Source organism: Podarcis pityusensis (genome assembly GCF_964106645.2).
Source record: "Podarcis pityusensis genome assembly, chromosome: 1".
NCBI lineage: Eukaryota > Metazoa > Chordata > Lepidosauria > Squamata > Lacertidae > Podarcis > Podarcis pityusensis.
The window spans coordinates 12315342-12333368 of NC_138028.1; the positions used below are offsets into that span (position 1 = coordinate 12315342).

At 47.5% G+C, this 18027-nt stretch overlaps 1 protein-coding gene across 5 annotated transcripts in view; it reads left to right on the forward strand.

Moving 5' to 3' along the window:
- Positions 1–3750: 3750 nt before the first annotated feature.
- CEP170B (centrosomal protein 170B) overlaps positions 3751–18027 on the forward strand; it is an 87185-nt gene continuing 72908 nt past the window's right edge. For 2 of the 5 annotated variants that reach the window (XM_081004903.1, XM_081004907.1), the window contains exons 1-3: positions 3751–4033; positions 9548–9684; positions 16654–16743. In XM_081004903.1, coding sequence (XP_080861029.1) covers positions 9580–9684; positions 16654–16743 — 195 coding nt within the window. In that variant the 5' untranslated portion in view covers positions 3751–4033; positions 9548–9579. Of the gene's footprint in view, positions 4034–4174; positions 4379–9547; positions 9685–16653; positions 16744–18027 lie in introns of those variants that run through there. The other 3 variants (XM_081004905.1, XM_081004906.1, XM_081004904.1) reach the window with 3 other exon arrangements.

The window sequence follows — 18027 nt, forward strand, 5'->3', positions numbered from 1 at the left end:
GTTATCAGAGGCCCAGAATCCACATCCCTTTGTAAGAAAATATGAAATGATGTAAAACCATTTTTGCAGACCAAAAACCCCTACAAAAAAACCCCACAATGTGTGTGGGGGGGGGGGTGACAAGAAATTTTCCACACCGGGTACCACCTGAACTTCCTACACCTCTGCTCTGCCATAGACTCTTCCAGCTCACTAAACCCTGTTACCTCTTCAGCTTCCAACACCTCCTTCTTTTTTGCCTTTTGCCCTCTGTATCCAGTCAGTCCATGACAATGAAGCAGAATTTCTTTTCAAATGTATGCCACCCCAAGGACAGAAAATAACAACTCTTGTTTATGTAGTGGTGTTAATGAACGCCAGTGATGCTGTCATGCATATCATAGGGAATGAATAGAAGAGGTCCTCTTTTTTGGGGGGGAGACCAGATTTCAGTCACCTTTAGCACTTCTCTGAACTTCCCTGACAAACTGCACTACATGACAATGAGAGATTTGGTAGATTAATTTTACCAACCACAGACCTGAGATCTTCTGGTATCAAATGACCGTCTTCTCTATCCTACACCTCCCATCAGCCAACACAATCTCCTCAACATGCAATCTCCTCAGCAAAGGATTTATTGACTAGCCACTTAAACAGCATTAAGGAAGCAATAATTTGATGATACGCCTTGATGTTCAATGGGGTTTGGCAAACCAGAAAACTGCAGAAGACTGCTCTAGTGGCTGTCTGTTCATTTTTAAAGCAGGGGCGCTAAACCCAGACCCTGAGAGACATTCTCTAGTATGAAGGGTGCTTCCAGACAGGTATTTATTATGGGATTATTAGGATGCGGGTGGCGCTTGTTGTGGGGATCAAATGAGGAGGAGGACAACCATGTGTGCCTTGGAGAAAACAGTGGGATATAATTGCAATCAACAAATTTTCAACAAACGCCATCAGAGACTAAAAATAATAATAATACACAATAATACACAAATGAGTTATTTACAACTATTCCCTTTTATTATAAACATGGCATCTTTTGTTAACGAAGTATTTGCATAGATTTGCAAACCCCAAATATGAGCCCAATCCCTCCATGATCGCTGTTAAATACATTCCGTCAAGGAGTATCATTGCAAGTGATTCTGTCACAGGGCTCGGCTAAGTAACTTGATTTGAGAGGAACTCCAACCTGCTCAGCTAATCCCTGCACCAGATCACTGGGGCCAAAAATATTCTTCTAATTAGCTGGATGGCAGCCTACCTGGTAGCACTACGGCACTAAAGGAAATCAAGGTGCTGCGATAGTCAGCAAAGGCCCCTCTGAATGGAAAGGTGATGTGAAAGTAAAGTGTACAATCCCCAATTAAGCTATCTGATTTGGCTGTGGCTCATATGAAGCTGGAACTTAAGATGCCAGGGTGTTAGGCGCATGGAAATGCTTGAAACCACTTTTCTTCGATTTCTTCAGAGACCCTAAAAAGCTCACTGGGTAACCTTGGGCTATTCACTACCTCTCAGCCTCAACTACCTCACATGGTTGTTGCAGGGTTCCAGTGAGGAAGGGGAAAGCCATCTACGCCACCTTGAGCTCCTTGGGGGGAAAAGGTGGGATTAATAATAATAATTTATTATTTGTACCCCGCCCATCTGGCTGGGCTTCCCCAGCCACTCTGAGCGTCTTCCAACAAAGATTAAAAATACATTAAAATGTCACACATTAAAAACTTCCCTGAATAGGGCTGCCTTCAGATGTCTTCTAAATGTCAAGTAGTTGTTTTTCTCTTTGACATCTGCTGGAAGGGCATTCCACAGGGCGGGTGCCACTACCGAGAAGGCCCTCTGCCTGGTTCCCTGTAGCTTTGCTTCTCGCAGCGAGGGAACCACCAGAAGGTCCTCGGTGCTGGACCTCAGCGTCCGGGCAGAATGATGGGGGTGGAGCCACTCCTTCAGGTATACTGGACTGAGGCCATTTAGGGCTTTAAAGGGCAGCACTAAAACTTTGAATTGTGCTTGGAAACATACTGGGAAGCTAATATAAATAACGCCATACATATAAATAGTCAAACTACTTCCAGAGAGGTATTGTTTGAGATCCAGCACACTGTACCACTTAACCCATTTGAGATAGTAAGCTATTCGACAGGGGAACGGTCTCCCTCTGTAGGTGGTGGACTATACTTTATTGGAGGTTTCTAAGCAGAGGTTGGATTGCCATCTGTCATGGATGCTTTAGCTGAAATCCCTGCATTGAAGGCTGGACTAGATGACCCTCGGGGTCCCTTCCAACTCTATGATTCCACGTGGATGGATGCCAAGCATGCATTTTAAGGAACGATTAACCACCCCAGCTGATCCATAGATCTTTTGGCGCCAACTTTTTCTAGGTCACAATACCAACTGCAACGGTACGGAGCGGGTGGTGCTGTGGTCTAAACCACCAAGCCTCTTGGGTTTGCTGATCAGAAGGTCGGCAGTTCGAATCCCTGTGACGGGGTGAGCTCCTGTTGCTCTGCCCCAGCTTCTGCCAATCTAGCAGTTCGAAAGCACACCAGTGCAAGTAGATAAATAGGTACCGCTGCGGTGGGAAAGTAAACAGCATTAACATGCGCTCTGGCTTCCGTCATGGTGTTCTTTTGCGCCAGAAGTGGTTTAGGCATGCTGGCCACATGACTCGGAAAGCTGTCTGTGGACAAACACTGGCTCCCTCGGCCTGAAAAGCAAGAAGAGCGCCGCAAGTCACCTTTGACTGGACTTAACCGTCCAGAGGTCTTTTACCTTTACTTTACCAAGTGCAACACAAAGTGGTGTGTAGAATTATTAACAGGTAGAAAGGTTTCCTTACTCGGCCAAGACAAGAGAAAATGCTTAGCAGTGTTCAAAGGTGAGAACTACACCAGCCCTATTTATGATGGTGACCCACCACAACTGATGCATGTATGGGGAACAAAAAAAAACTTAAGATGAACTGCTGGATTATTCCTGCACACCCTTTCACTGACCTGGATCAGCCTCCAGTTTTCTGGCGACTAGCCAAGGGGGTCGCATCCTGGTTTTCATAATAGATAGATAGATAGATAGATAGAGTGCCAACTTGATCCCACGATCGTGGGTACCCAGCCCCTTCATGGGGAATTTTGTGGGTACCCAGAGCCCCTGCACCTATGATAGATAGATGGATGGATAGATAGATAGGAGCCAACGACTAGGGGCTGAGGTCCCTTCGCGCTCACCCCACCCAATAAAATATTTGAGGGGCTGGGCTCCCCCAAAGTTAATGGCCAGGCCTATTGCCATTCAAATAGTGTGGGAGTGCGGTGACATGTGGTTGCTTATGCGCGGGTGGGGGGGCAGAATAATATTTTATTCAAGTTGGCGCTCCTGGAAAGCAAGAAATGGCACCTCCCCTCCCCTCTCCCCCCCAGCTTTCAGTCTCGCCGCTTAGGGCTCAAAGAAGCAAAAGCAACGCGGCCGCGTGCTCCTTCTCGCCGAGCCCGCCCCCGGGGCGCTCGGCTCTGCTCCGCCCGCCCTGCCGTCGCAACCAAACTCCTCACCAGCCGAGGGAGGGAGAGGGAGAGACGGGGAAGCCGCCGCCGCCGCCCGCGCCAAGCCGCCGAGGCCGCACCGGCGCGCACGACGCTTGTGCCACGGAGAAGCCTCGACGGCGTCACCTGATCTAACCTGGCGGCTTGGCTGTCGGAGGAGGCAGCCCGAGAGGGAAGGGCAGGGCTGGGCTGGGAGTACCGGGAGGGGTGCAGGGAAGGGAGACAGAGAGGAGGAGGAGGAGGAGGGCGAGGGAAGCGAAGAGCCGCCTCCTGACGTCTGGAACCTGCTGTGCAAGTGAGCGCGGGCGGCGGTGGCGCTCCTTGTGTCCTCCTCCCCGGGGCGAGAGAAAGGACGATCCCTCGGTGCGCGGCCATGGCAGAAGCCCAGCAGCGCCGGATCCGGAGAGGCTAGGGGAGGCTGACGGTGCGCCCTGGGGCTTGGATCTGGCGCCCCGCACCTGGCGCAGCGCTGGACGGCGGAGAGCCGGGGGCCGCCACGCCGGGTAAGGCTGCGCCGAGTCAGGGGTGGCGGTGGTGGTCGGGGCAGGCGGAGCCCACCCTCGGGGAAGGCGGGCAGGCCGGCGCGCAGGTCCGCCCCGCAGACAGGAAACAGCTGATCGCGCCTGCTGGGCTTTGGCCTGCGGCCTCCGGAGGCGCAGGGAGCACCTGGCCGCGTTGCGATGCGCCTTGCCAGCCCGGCCGGGTCAAGGGCCTGCCTGTCTGCGGGGTTGGAGAGCCGGGCATGCGGGGACTGCACAGGAGGAGGAGGAGGGAAAGGCGCGCTTCCCTCTGCTGCAGGATCGGGGCTGGGGAGAGGAGGTGGGGATGGAGAGCAGACCTCTTGGAAGGTGATTGTTATTATTCTTATTCTTATTTTGAGGGGGTGTATAGAATTGGTGGAGCTTGGCCAGGCCCTCCCTCCCCATCTTTCTCAGACACAAAAGGAGGTGGGCTTGCTGCTGCTGCTGCTACTGAGGCCAGAATTTGAATGGGAGCGGGTGCATCTATGGGGACAGAGGAGGGGGAGCATCTCAGATGGGGGAGGTGTCATTGAGAGATGGCCGCTGGTGCAGCAAGTACAGAGCCCAGCCCAGGTAAAGGAAGGGGAGGCCAAGCGAGGAGCTTGTGGGTGGATTGTGGCCAAGTCCTCTCCCAAATGAGGTCCCCGGAGCCTGGGGGGGGGGGGGGAATGTCAGTGCATCCAGCGTGGCAGGTAGGAGGTTCCCTTTATCTCTCAATGACGAGAGAGGTATATAAAAGAGCAGAAGGCCACTTTGGGTAGGGACTGGCGGCGAGGGATCAATAGAGCTGGAGGTTTCCTCTTCCTCCTCCCGGATTCTGCTGCTCCCTGCTAGCTTCCTACCAAAATAATACCCCCCCCCCTTCCCAGGGATTCACACCGCTCGCCAGCTTGGATTCCTGCTGCAGCCCCAGACTTCTTCCTAAACAAAGAGACGAAGGGTCCCTCCAGTCGACTTATCTATCCACACCCCCCTGGAGGTTTGAATGCTCCCCCACCGCTCGAAAGAGAGACAGATTTATCCGGCTGGCTGGCTGGCTGGCGGCTTTATTGTTGCACCTTGGGTAGGGCTGGTGGCGAAGCTTCGGATCCCCCCCCCCAATCCTTTCCTTGGGTGTGGATAGCTGCTGGCAGTCGCTTTGTAATGGTGGCAAGATCTGGGAGGAATCGCCTGGCTCAGCCAGTTGAACTGGCATCTGGTAGCACCAGGCAACCCAAATGCTAACCATCTTTTGGAGCTGGTTTTTCTCCCTCTTGCTTGTTATGTGTGCTGGCTTCTCTCGTTCTCCTTCTCTTGTAATGCTTTTTCCCCAATCACGCGCTTCATTTAGTAACCCCTTTCCTCTTCTCACCCCTTCCTCCTCCTCCTCCTCCTCATTTCTCCTCTTCTTTTTTTAAAACCTGCAACAAAAAGAAAACGAAAAAAGCAATCAGGGGGCTTATGGTGGGCTCGATCTGTGGGCCTGGCTTGTGTGTTTTCCTTTAAATCTTCCCCTCCTGCTGGCAAAATGTCCATAATAAGCATTAGTTGTGGCAGAATCTGCTGCTTAGGGTTAGGGCGAGCTGATTAAAGCTACAGCCTCCGAGCAAAAGAAAAATGAAAAACGTTGGGGGGGGGGGGAGAGAGAGAGAATAGAGTTGCAGGCTTCAGTCCCTGCTCTGACTTGTGTCTGCTTTTGTGGGCCAATGGGGGCTCTTGCCCAGAGTGTTTATTCCCTTCCTCCTAGCAACAGATGCCAACATGCCCCTGCAGCTCCTAGCATGCACTGGAAGAGGGAGTGGGAAAATGCAGCGTCAAAAGGAGGAAAGTGTGAGGCCTGGGTTTCAGCAGTTTCCCGGGAAAGGGCTATATAGCTCAGGGGCAGTGCATCTGGTTGGCATGCAGAAGGACCCAGGACCCATCCCTGGCATCCTCAGGTGAGGCTAGGAGAGACCCTGCCAGTCAATTTAGGCAGTGAGTTAGATGGACCAGTGGCATAAGGCAGCTTCTTAGGTTCATACTTAGCTTTGTGAATGTTCAAAGCACTTACAGTTGCATGAAAAATCCAGCATTGCAGGGGGTTGGGCTAGGTGTCCCTTCCAACTCTACATTTCTATGAAAATGTAGTGCTAAGGCTAACCTTGCATCAGTGCAAGCATTTGTCCTTGTGCAACAGGATGGCCCCCTTCTCTCTCTCTCTCTCTCTCTCTCTCCCCCCTGTGTGCCCCATAAATTTGCTCTGGTGGTTACCTGTGATTTTGCAACAGTGGGGGGTGTGAAAGTCCTGTTCTGCAGGTGCAATAATTTAGTTCACTTCAGCCCTTGATTCGTAGTGTCTTGGGAATCCACCTAACAGGAGGGGATGTTAGCAGATAGATCCAGCACCTTAAGACAGCAATAGCTGGATAGCCTACGGAACAAGAGTACTTATTCAAAAGTGTACTCACTTCAGTCATTGAGCATCGCATGGTATGCAGATGGAGGCATGGGAGGGGAGCTGCTTTGAATTAAGTGAGGCGCAAAGGGAGCAAATTTACAAGTGAAATCTTCCATGCAGGAGAACCTTCCTTCCTCTATCAGCTCAGTGGTGAGGCAGCCTTTTCCCTTGATACGTTAAATTTCCTGCCCCACCTCTTACAGGGGGGATTTATAAAAACTAGGAAGTTGGAACATAATAGGCTTGACACTTATTTCCCCGCCCCCCCACTTTCACAGCGGCCTAACACACAGAAACATCTATTTATTACCTTTTAAAATAAGCATCACCCGTCAATTGCTTTGGACATCTTGCACGTAAAATATATATTTGCTTTTCTCTGACCCATAAGATTGGACCAGATGTCTGTCTTTCATCTCTGTTTTTATGACACTTTAGAAATTGCTTTCGTATGTTTGGATTTTTGTGCGTACTTAGAGGTTTTGAATATTCCGCAGTTTATAAGTGCTTTGAAATAAACAAATGGGGTTTATTTTAAGCCTTGAACTCTGCACCCCAAGTTGCTCAGGACAGCACACAGGGTCTCTCTTCCCCCAGTCATAGAATCTGAAGGGACCATGAGGATCATCTAGTCCAACCCTCTGCAACGCAGGAATCTTTTGCCCAACATGGAAATTAAGAGGAGTCTCATGCTCTACCAGCTGAGCCATCATTTATAAGCCAGAACATTGGAAGCTGATTTATAGTGAGTCAGACACTGGTCCCACACTGTCACCAGCTCTCTGGGGTTTCAGACTGAGACCATTCCTACCTGGAGATGCCAGGGATTGAACCTTCAACCTTCTGGATGCAAAGCAGATGCTCAGCCACTGAGCCACGGCACTAGGCTAAGAGCTAGTGACAACTAGGTCACCTAATGAGCTCTATGACTGAGTGGGGGGTTGAGCCCAGCTCCCTCCAGTCAGTCCAACAGTCTTCACCGAGAATGAGATGGGTTGGCCCTCCAGAGATCAGACTACAGCTCCCATTACCCCTACCTGTTGGCTGTGCTGGCTGGGGCTTGTAGGACTTGCAGCCCAACAACAGCACCTGGAGATCACAGGTGCTCCATCCTTGCTCTAACCACAGGTGTGGAGATAAGGAGTGGGAAGAGTGCTGAATTCCTGTGTGTTAGTCTGCGGTTAAAGGTGTAGGATCAGGTTATAGGTCAAAACCTGAAATGCCTCTCTGTACTTTGGTTTTCCCTAGAGCATCAAGTGGGCCTTCCAGGTGAGGCGCAGGTGGTAACCAGGAAGGAAGGCACTCAACTCTAATCTATCCCAGAGACATAGACTGGCTTGTTCCGTATGGCCTGCTCTGCCTGTTTCCGTGTGTGGATGTTGTGCACAGAATTCTGTGAGCATTCTGTGTTTCCCTTGCCTCCTTTCTCCTTTTGTGTTCAGCTTCTTGAATGCTTTGTGCATGTAAATCCTCCTAGCACTGAAAGTTCAGCGTGGCCAAGAGAAAGGCTGCTTTTAAAAAAGTCTATAAGGCAGAGGTGTTCAACCTTTTTGAGTCCATGGCTCCCTTGACTAACTATATTTTTTCTGTGGTACCCCTGCGGGGCTCAGGAGCCCGGTTATGTCGTTCCTTTCCTGGGGAGTCAGCAGCCCTTTGCCCCTTTTTGAACACCCTCCCTTGGGGAGTGTTCCCTCGGCCTCCTCTCTTCTCCTTGGGAGTCCTCTGGGCAGCCGCAGCTGCCGCCCCTGGTCTCTGAGCTGCTCCCGCTGCCCCAAAGAGAGGTGCCTCCTCAAATTTCCCCACAGGGGCCTGGGAAGGCACCATTCGCCTGCGGAGCTTGTAGCCAGGGCTGATGCAACAAACAGCTGTGCAAGCCTTTGGGAGGCAGAGATGCGAGGGGGCATCAGAGGAGGGAGGGAAGGAAAGAGGGACAGAGGCCCGTGTTGCCCGTGGCACCCCGACCATCATTCAAGGCACACTGGTTGAAAACTACTGCTATAAGGTGTTCAAGACTCAAGCTCAAGGGCTTTTAAGCATGATTCCAGGCTTGATGTCTGGTGGGCTTTGGCTCATACTGAACTTCCTGGGCTTTGAGATCATCGGAAGCCCCTTTTCATGTGTCACCTCTGAGGATGGTGATGAAAGAAGGGGCCATTTCTGCCCACCACTGATACTCTCCTAGGAGAGGCCCTCCTGGTGCCAACTTTGCCATGTTTCAGTGCCAGGCAAAGTCTGTTTTTGTTTTCCTCGGCAATCGGACATCACCAGTGAGTGGATCTTTTTGTTCTGTGTTTTTAATAGGCTTTTTATTCTTGCTGTAAAAAGTCTTGCTTTTCAGGACTTTTTGTTGTGGGAAGTGGTTTATAAATTCAGCAAACCTTTGTTTGTCTTCCTGGTTGGCTTTGGGTGGATATTTTCTCCATTTCCCTTTTATAATAACTCTGTGAACTACCAGAGTTGGGAGGCTCCCTGGCTCAGTGGTAGAACATTTGCTTTGCCCACAGAAAGTCCCAGGTTCCTTCTCGAGCATTTCCAGGTTGGGAAACTCCCTGGTCTGAAACCTTGGAGAACTGGTCTTGGTCAGCAAAGAATGGGGCTGGGGAATATCTGGATCTCCAAATGTTGCCGAACTGCAGCTCCAAATTTCTGCACACCTGCACCTGGGGGACCAGAGGTGGGCAAAGGATGCATTAGGATCTGTACTGTTGGTGCATCTCTGGGTGATTTTGAAGTAGATCTGCAGGGAATTCTGACTCCCAGTCATTTAACAATGGCAATATCAAAATATGTAACCAGGAGAGGGTTTTTGTGACTGTGAGCTCGGTTCAGTTTTGGTACCCAGAACAAATTCCTGGGCTCAGGATGCTTTAATCCTAAATGCATGCTGTTAGCTCCTGACTCCAGTTGATAGATATTTGCGTATTAGTAAAAAGCAAAGTAGATCTTGAAATCTGCTCTCATATGCTGTGGTAAAGGAATTAGTGGTCATGCTTTTTGTGCTCCTAACACTTGACATGGTTTGTTTGCCTTTGTTGGTCCACATTTTTTTCCTGGAACTTTTTTTTCTCTCTCTCATCTAGGATGGTGAAAAGTTGAAGTGCCAAACAGCAAAATGAGTGTGACGTCATGGTTTCTGGTGAGCAGTGCAGGCATTCGCCACCGGCTCCCTCGGGAGATGATATTTGTTGGCAGAGAAGACTGTGAGCTGATGCTCCAGGTAAGTGATTATGCCTTCGTTCTCATAATTAGCACAACTTGGGTTTTATCTCTGAAAAAGAGCAAGGACACACAACCCCCCCCTCATACATTTAGAACACTTGTAGTACACACTTTTTAACAGTTCTGGAGACCTCGGGAACTTTAGTTTGCTAAGGGTCCTGACTTTACTGTTGAAGTAGTGTGAGTGCTTCAAATACGGATTTTTCTTGAGACTCCAAATGCAATAGTAGAACTTAGCATGTGCCCCCAAACTGAAAATGCTATGGGTCTATGTACAGAGCGTATCTGAGTGCTCAAAATTTGGTGGTATTCGTAGTTGCTCTATTTCTATACGGACAAAGACTTTTAGCATGGTGACACCAGTGATTTGTTCCTGTTGGAATTAGCTTGGCACCTACAATCCTGGTATTTTATCACCTGTTGAAAATGTTTTTTTCTTTCTTTTCATTTCTTTGAGAGTTTTTACAGAATTGATCCAGGAGTGGTTGTTTGCTCTGTATTTTTTAAATTTTATTTAACTTTTTTATTTTGATGGTTGTTTTGTATAGCACCACAATATATACATATATACATACATACATATACATGTATGTATGTGTGTGTGTGAGTGAGAGAGAGAGAGTGAGAGAGAGAGCGAGAGCTGGAGGTTTATAAATTTTCTTACAATATAAATAATTAAACATTATCCCCATATTTCAGCAGGGGATAAATAGTAAGACTGATTGACTAGGAATCTGCCTGAGGCGCCTTAGTAAAACTCATGAGTTAGATTAGCGAAAGGTAGATTAGGATTTATGGGTAGATCTCTGGGCAACCGGAAGTAGATCGACAAGGATTTGTGACTTGATGGTTCTACAGTGGTAGCAAAATACACGCCCCCCCCCGCAAGCGAAGGTTCTTCTTATGAATATTTCAGTTCTGTATTTGTTTAAATCACTGGTTCTTTATCTTTTTTCATACCCTGCCCCTGGGCTCTGTTGGAGGAAGGGTGAGATTCATAAATACAATAAATAATAAATTAGGATAAATTATGCTGAGCACCAGGAAGAACCAACTAGATCAGGCCGATGGCATATCATCCAATTCTTGCGTGGCCAACCAGGTGCCTATATAGGAAGCTCAAAATAAAGGAAGGTGCGTGGAAGGCAGAGAGTGTAACCAGACATGGATTTTTGTGCAGGAGGACTGGGGCTGGGCGATAGCTGGTTTTCAGCTTCACAATATATCACCAACTAATATATTTTCCCAGTGATCAAAACTGCTAGAAAGAAAACCTTGAGGGAAACCTTGTGTGAATCAGCAGTGAAAGAGTACAGAAATTGTGATTTCTGGCGTGATGTGGTAGTTTGAGTGTTGCACTTCGAATGGGGGCAGCCAAGTTCAAATCCCCTCTCAGATGCTCAGCTTATTATGTGATGTTGGGCTGCTTGCTGTCATTCAGCCTAATCTACCCCATAGGTTTGTTAGGATAAATTCTCTGTGTGTGTTGAAGAAGGGCCCTTGATGAGCTCCTTTGGAAGACGGGACAGTATAAGAATGAATGGATTAACACCATTCAGTTGATTCAGCACTTCTTCATTCATCTTTATAACTGTTCCATTCATCCAAGCAAGCATCCCAACTTGCATGTGTAGCTTAAAAAAAAAAAAGCATTTGTAAGTGGGTGCTCAGCATCATTCTTCCGCACACATTCTGTACCTAACCCTTGTTTGCTTTGATTTCACCCATGATAGGTCGCTGGGGGAAATATGGAGCCTGGAGAAAGTGGTAGTCTTGAAGCTTGGGTATTTAAATAAATTTTGCTGTTGGGGGAAAAAAGCTTAATCTTTCAGGAAACCTTCTGTGCCTGCTTTACGGCTTGGAAATACTTAAAATATTTGTGAGGATTAAGAAGCATGTATTGCTGAATTTCAGGTTGTGATTAGAATATTTAGAGGAAAACTGAGCATGCATCTACTCCTTTCCTGGGGGAGGGGAGTTAAGTTAGGTGCTTAGCGCCTGTTGCAGGCTGAATTCTGCCACTCTTTGTGTGCCAGAAATGCAGTGGGGTGTCTGCTTTGAGTGTTGTATTTAGATTTGGAAATGCTCCCAGACTTGCAGAGATTGCACATGTCCACTCAGTGTTCCGGGCTTGTGTGCTTGCGCCAAAAGATCAAGTCGTGGGTGCCAGAAGTTCTGTGGAGGGGATAGGCAGGTCTCCCTCAAATTGTCTGTAGGTGCAGTAGGCGGCAACCCTAAACAGGCTTACTAGGGAGTAAGCCTCATTGAAACCAATGGAACTGCACAGGACTGGAGCTGCATGTCTTGCATTTATTAGGGATCCAGTTAACAAGAGTATAATGACGGCCAAAATGTCTGTGTGTGTAAAGTTTGTAAGCTACAAGAGGAATTGAAGGTTAGATGCATGTTAGAAGCCGCTTAACAAATGGGTTGTTTTATGTCCTGCGTCTGTTTTTATGTTTTCATTTTGCAAATTTGTTTTAATGGCTATTCGGATTTTGAAATTGGCGAGGTGCCTTGGAGATTTTGCTGTTGTTCCAAAGGCAGGATAGGAATATTTTGATGTATTTGGGTAAGGACTTTATACTGTGTCCTCATACTTTGTCCATCTAGGTTAGTGTTGTCTGCACTGACTGGCAACGGCTCTCCAGAGTTCCAGGCAAGGAATATTTCCCAGCCCTACCTGGCGAAACTGAACCTGGCACCTTTTGCATAGAATGCTAAGCAGAAGCTCTTCCCCCGGAGATTAAAGATTAAAAGATTCCAAAGATTAAAATTACCCAAATGCACTAGGATGCTTTGATGCCACCTATGCTGCAGCTGACAGGTGTGGAGCATCCCAAGATCATTGGTTAGGGTGTCGGACTGGAAGGTAAAGGTAAAGGGACCCTTGACCATTAGGTCCAGTCGTGACCGACTCTGGGGTTGCGGCGCTCATCTCGCTTTATTGGCTGAGGGAACCGGCGTACAGCTTCCGGGTCATGTGGCCAGCATGACTAAGCCGCTTCTGGCGAACCAGAGCAGTGCACGGAAATGTCATTTACCTTCCCGCCGGAGCGGTACCTATTTATCTACTTGCACTTTGACGTGCTTTCGAACTGCTAGGTTGGCAGGAGCAGGGACCGAGCAACGGAAGCTCACCCCGTCACGGGGATTCGAACCGCCGACCTTCTGATCGGCAAGTCCTAGGCTCTGTAGTTTAACCCACAGCGCCACCCGCGTCCCTCGGCCATGGTGCGCGCTGAGTGACCTTGGGGCAGTCACTGCCTCTCAGCCTAACCAACCTCTCAGGGTTGTTGTGGAGGATTAAATGAGGAGGTGGAAGGGGAACCGTGTGAACCACCTTGAACTCCTTGGAGTAAAAGATGGGATAGAAATGACATGACATGGCATGAAATGAATAAATTAATAAAATTGCCCCCAAAGCCCTTATCCTATCCGTGAGCCATGATTGACGGCACAAAGGGGGGAAAGGAGTGATATAAGTTGGACTTTTTGCAGTGGGCAACCTGTTGACTGATAGAGAAATATGTCTGCATATACCGGTATGTATATTTTTTTGAGCATGAGGGAACTGTGTGCCCCCCCCCTTTTCATCCAGAAAAATGACCTGTGCCATTGTACGTAAAAAAAATTATTTATTTCAAATTATTACCTGTCATTCTCGCTCTCAAGTCTCAAGGCAGGTTGCAGCAATTTGAGACGCTACATCCACCTCCTTGCTTTGCTTCCTTGTTTATGTTTGGAATAGCACATACCATGCAATTAATTGCCCAATGAAATATAGATAACTTACCCCTTAAGCAGTAGATTTGGAGGGGATGCAATTCATCAAATGCCACATCCATTTCTAAATGACTGCAGCGCCTTCTTGAGAAGCGCCAGCTGGCTTGAAATGATAGCTTTGTATTTGGTTTTATATATTTTGTCAAGTGTTAGTGCTCTTACAGCACAGTCCTAACCAGGCCTACTCAGAAGTAAGTCCCCAGTTGAAGGACCGTGGAGCATGGGAAAGACATCTCCCTGTGACCTTTGAGAACCAGGACTCAATACTGAGGGATCCTGGCCTGGAGGGACAAATAGTATTTCCTGGTCTAAGGCAGCTCCTTCCGTTTCTATGAATTGCACAAGAAACCAAGGCTACGAGTCAGTGTAAAATCATATTCATTCATGTCAGCACATTCCCCTCAGCTTCTCCTTCGGGAAACATCGTAGGGTTTTGACACCCACTGTCCATAATGCACACTTTCTGCCTTCAAGGTGTAGTTTTTTCAGCTGATAGTAGCTTCCTTTCGATGGTGAAGATAACTCACGACAATTACAGAAGGGTGTAAAATGTATGTAGAGAAAGAGGACAGAGGGGCGTTCCTCTCCCTCTCTCGTAATTCTACAGCTCGCAGCCGTCCGGTGAAACTGAATGGTGGGAGGTTCAGAACCCTGTGTTGCAAACTTGACGCAACAAGCAATACAATTAACACGAAGACCAGTATACTAGATAGCACTGCAATTCTTATTGCATGATATACATGATTTAGTACAACAAGAACACAATGTGTACACTTGTAAATTCTCTAATATATTTGAAATAAATGAACACACGTCTGTCAATCTTTGAAAGTCCGTAGAAGTATAATAAGTCTATGGTTGAAACAAAATAATAGATGCTATCCTGTGGGCTAAACGGTAAAACTTTTTTTAGGCGTTCATGGTGCTGAAGTAGTAAGTGAATAACAACATAGGACAGTGATCCCGGATAATCTGACTGTTTCGCTGGAATCTTCTTCAGCACAACACATAGATTAGAAAAATGCACATGGAGCAGTGGTCATGAGGATATTTACAAGTGTACACATTGTGTTTTTGTTGTACTAAATCATGTATATCATGCAATAAGAATTGCAGCGCTATCTAGTATACTGGTCTTCGTGTCGCTTGTATTGTTTTTTGTGGCGGAGGTTCAGGACAGGTGAGGAACGGCTTCTTCACACAGCGCATAGGCACCAACTTGAACAAAGTAGGTCACTCCTTGCCTGCAGAGCTGGCAGCCCCTCACCCCTTTTCGAACACCCTCCCTTGGGAGTCCTCTGGGCAGCAGCAGCGGCTGCTGCCCATGGTCTCTGAGCTGCACCCACCTTCCCCCAAAGAGAGGTGCCTACTCACACTGCCCCACAGGGACCTGGGAAGCACCCCCAGCCAGCCCCAGAGGCACCATTTGCTTGTGGAGCTTGTAGCCAGGGCTGCTGCAACAAATAGCTGTGCAAGCCTTTGGGAGGCAGAGATGCGAGAGGGCATCAGAGGAGGGAGGGAAGGAAACAGGGACAGAGGCCAGTGTTGCCCGCGGTGCCCCTGACCATCATTAAAGGCAGTCCAGGGTGGCACACTGGTTGAAAACCACTGTCAATGCGGTTGACAACACATTAAAACATCAAATAGAACAGTCCAGAATAAAACAAATTCAAACTTCAAGGAAAATAATTCAGATCCTCCTCTACGTGACATTTTGCTTTCACCAGTTGCCAGCCTGGCATCCAGAGATCTCCACTTGGTCGCAATTGGACCTGTGCCTGCCGCAAAAACGCGCCTGGCACCTAGCTAATTTCTAACGCTGGCCAAATAGGGGCCTGGAGGGACACAGTTGGCAGCTAAACCTGTGCTTCCCATGCCACTGTAGCAGCATGCTGGATGAGACAGATAGCTAGGCTAGAGGGCAGACAGTGTCCCATAATGTTTATGGAAAGGAGCTCTCCATCACTTAACAACTTCTGTTCTTTTGGCTATCTCCACTGTCGGAGGCATTGTGGCTCCGAATACCAGTTTCTGGGTATCGCAAGTGGGGAGAGTGCAGTTGTGTTAATGTCTACCTTGCAGGCTTTTCACAGGCACCTGCTTGGCTGTTGTGAGAACAGGATCCTGGCAGACCAGATGGGCCATTGGCCTGATCCAGCAGGCTCTTATGTTCCTGTATTCAGGGCTTTTGCATTCCTAACAAACCTTCCTTGCATCCATTTTTCCCCATCCTGTCAGTTTGCTGAGTGGTGATGGTGCTGGGGCCTTGGTCCTGCTTCTGGGTTGCGGCAGAGAAATAGAAACACCTGCTCAGCATCTGCGAAGCTTTAATTGCACATTCAAGGAGTGCCCTATTAGAAGAAAACATGCATAGCGGCTTTGACTAACTTCCTGTTTCTGTCCATTTATTTAGAGAGGGTCGGCAGGGCGCAGATTGTGTCAATGTTTACCCTGTGCAAATTAGAAGCTGCAAGTTCTCATGTTAGGAATTTATACAAAGTCCTTTGTGTGCACCGGGGGGGCTGCTATGTGCTGTGAAGTGTGAAGTCCCCCTAAAACACACAATTACGTAACATGGCTCTGCTTTTTGACATTTGTTTTGTTTTGATGTAGCCTTGTTCTTAGACAGATGCAGATGAGCTGTTAAAACTCTGGACTAGGGATGTTGTCAATGGGAGCAGAAATTACCTGTGCTCTCTTATTTGCCCTTTGTCCAGAATGGATTCAGCGAATACGATTGGCATTTGCTGCTGTTGTTTTCCAGTCTGAAAATGATATGCAATTGATGATGTACCCCCTTCCGCTAGGGGTGAACCTATGGAGGAAAAAATTGAAAAATATTATAATCTTAGAATATCTAACTGTGAAGATACATAAAATGAAAGGGTTTAAGGTCAGTGAGAAGGAGGAGGATTGGTTTGAGAAGATATTGAATTATTTGGGTAGGTTTGAACAATTTGGGGCAATTAAAATGTTAAAAGTTAAAATAAAACTTGTGGAGGGAGGAGTGTTAAAGGTATATAGAATTGTACATATGGTTGATTTGAATACGTTATTATTGATTATGTATACCCAGTGTATCAGACACCGGGGGGGGGGGGTTCACTGTTTGTGTTTTGGTTGTTGGTGAAAAAATAAAATTAAATATTATTAAAACAAAACTCTGCCTTCCTTCCCCCAGTCTCGCAGTGTGGATAAGCAACATGCCGTCATCAACTATGACAAGGAGAAAGATGAGCACTGGGTGAAGGATTTGGGAAGCTTAAATGGGGTAAGTAAGGAAGTCGGCTGCTGGATGGCATGGCTTCATTCCTGTTGGTGTTTGGCTGCGTGTTTCCATTTTCTTTGCTGGGAGCGCTCCAGAGACCTATGTGCTGATGGCGATTGAAGCATCTCAACTCGAAGTCCGTAGGGTTGGTGCTAATTATGGAAGGACAGTGAGCCTATTTTGGTGGAACCCCTGGGTATAATGGATAGGCCAGCCCCAGCTGTACCTCCATAGATGCTTCATAGTGTTTGGCTAGATCTGCCAGACGTTCAGTTTTTCTCCTCTTCCTCCTCCTGTTATGGAAGGTCCGCAAAGGCCTGAAAGACATTTTGACTGGTAGCAATGCTGGCAAGGGTTGTTCTGCTTTCTCGTGGATTGAAACAAGACTTCTGAGTTGTGTCTTCTGCTGTAGAACTTAAGAAGAACTTGCTGGATCAGGTCCAAGGACCATCTGCATTCAGGCTTCTTATAGGCATCTGGTTGACTTCAGTGAAAACAGGATACTGCCCTTCAACTGATCCAGGAGAGCTCTTCTTCTTATGTTCCTAATTGACGTATTTCAGATATTTCTGTTGTCCAAATTAAATACTATCTATCCGTATTACGACTCGCCTTGTATTAAGGTACTTGGCCTTACCGGCAGCTTCATTTGTAATTTTAGTAGAAAGTTTTGGGTTGCATTCAATGTGCTGCTAAGGTGAATGTTCTGCTGGCACAAGGATTTCTCCTTGTGGGATGCAATGCCCTCCCTCTGTTCCCCTTGTATGCAGCCTAAATATGTCCTAGGTTTACTCACAACCCTCTGGAGCAGATGTCATTGCACAAGACCTAAAAGTAGCACAATAAGTTCATTGAATACTGCTTATTGCTTTCTATGTGCATAGTTTTCTACAGAGTATCTGCGCCCGCTGGTAAGCAATAAAACAGGCATAGGCAAACTCTGACCCTCCAGATGTTTGGGACCACAATTCCCATCATCCCTAGCTAACAGGACCAGTGGTCAGGGATGATGGGAATTGTAGTCCCAAACATCTGGAGGGCCGGAGTTTGCCTGCAATAAAATAAACAGCAGCATTTAAAAAAAACTTTTGGGCTGTTAGAAAGGGAGTAATTCCATCAGAAAACATTTGGAAGTTTTTAACGCTAAAGAAATAAGACCTGACCTCTGAAATAAAGGAAGACAACTTTTCAGAGAAACCATGGATAAATCAGAGGTATTGTTGGTGGTAAAGTATATAAACTTTTGAAAACTAAATAAACAATTTTTTTTTAAAAAAAAGCTTTTCG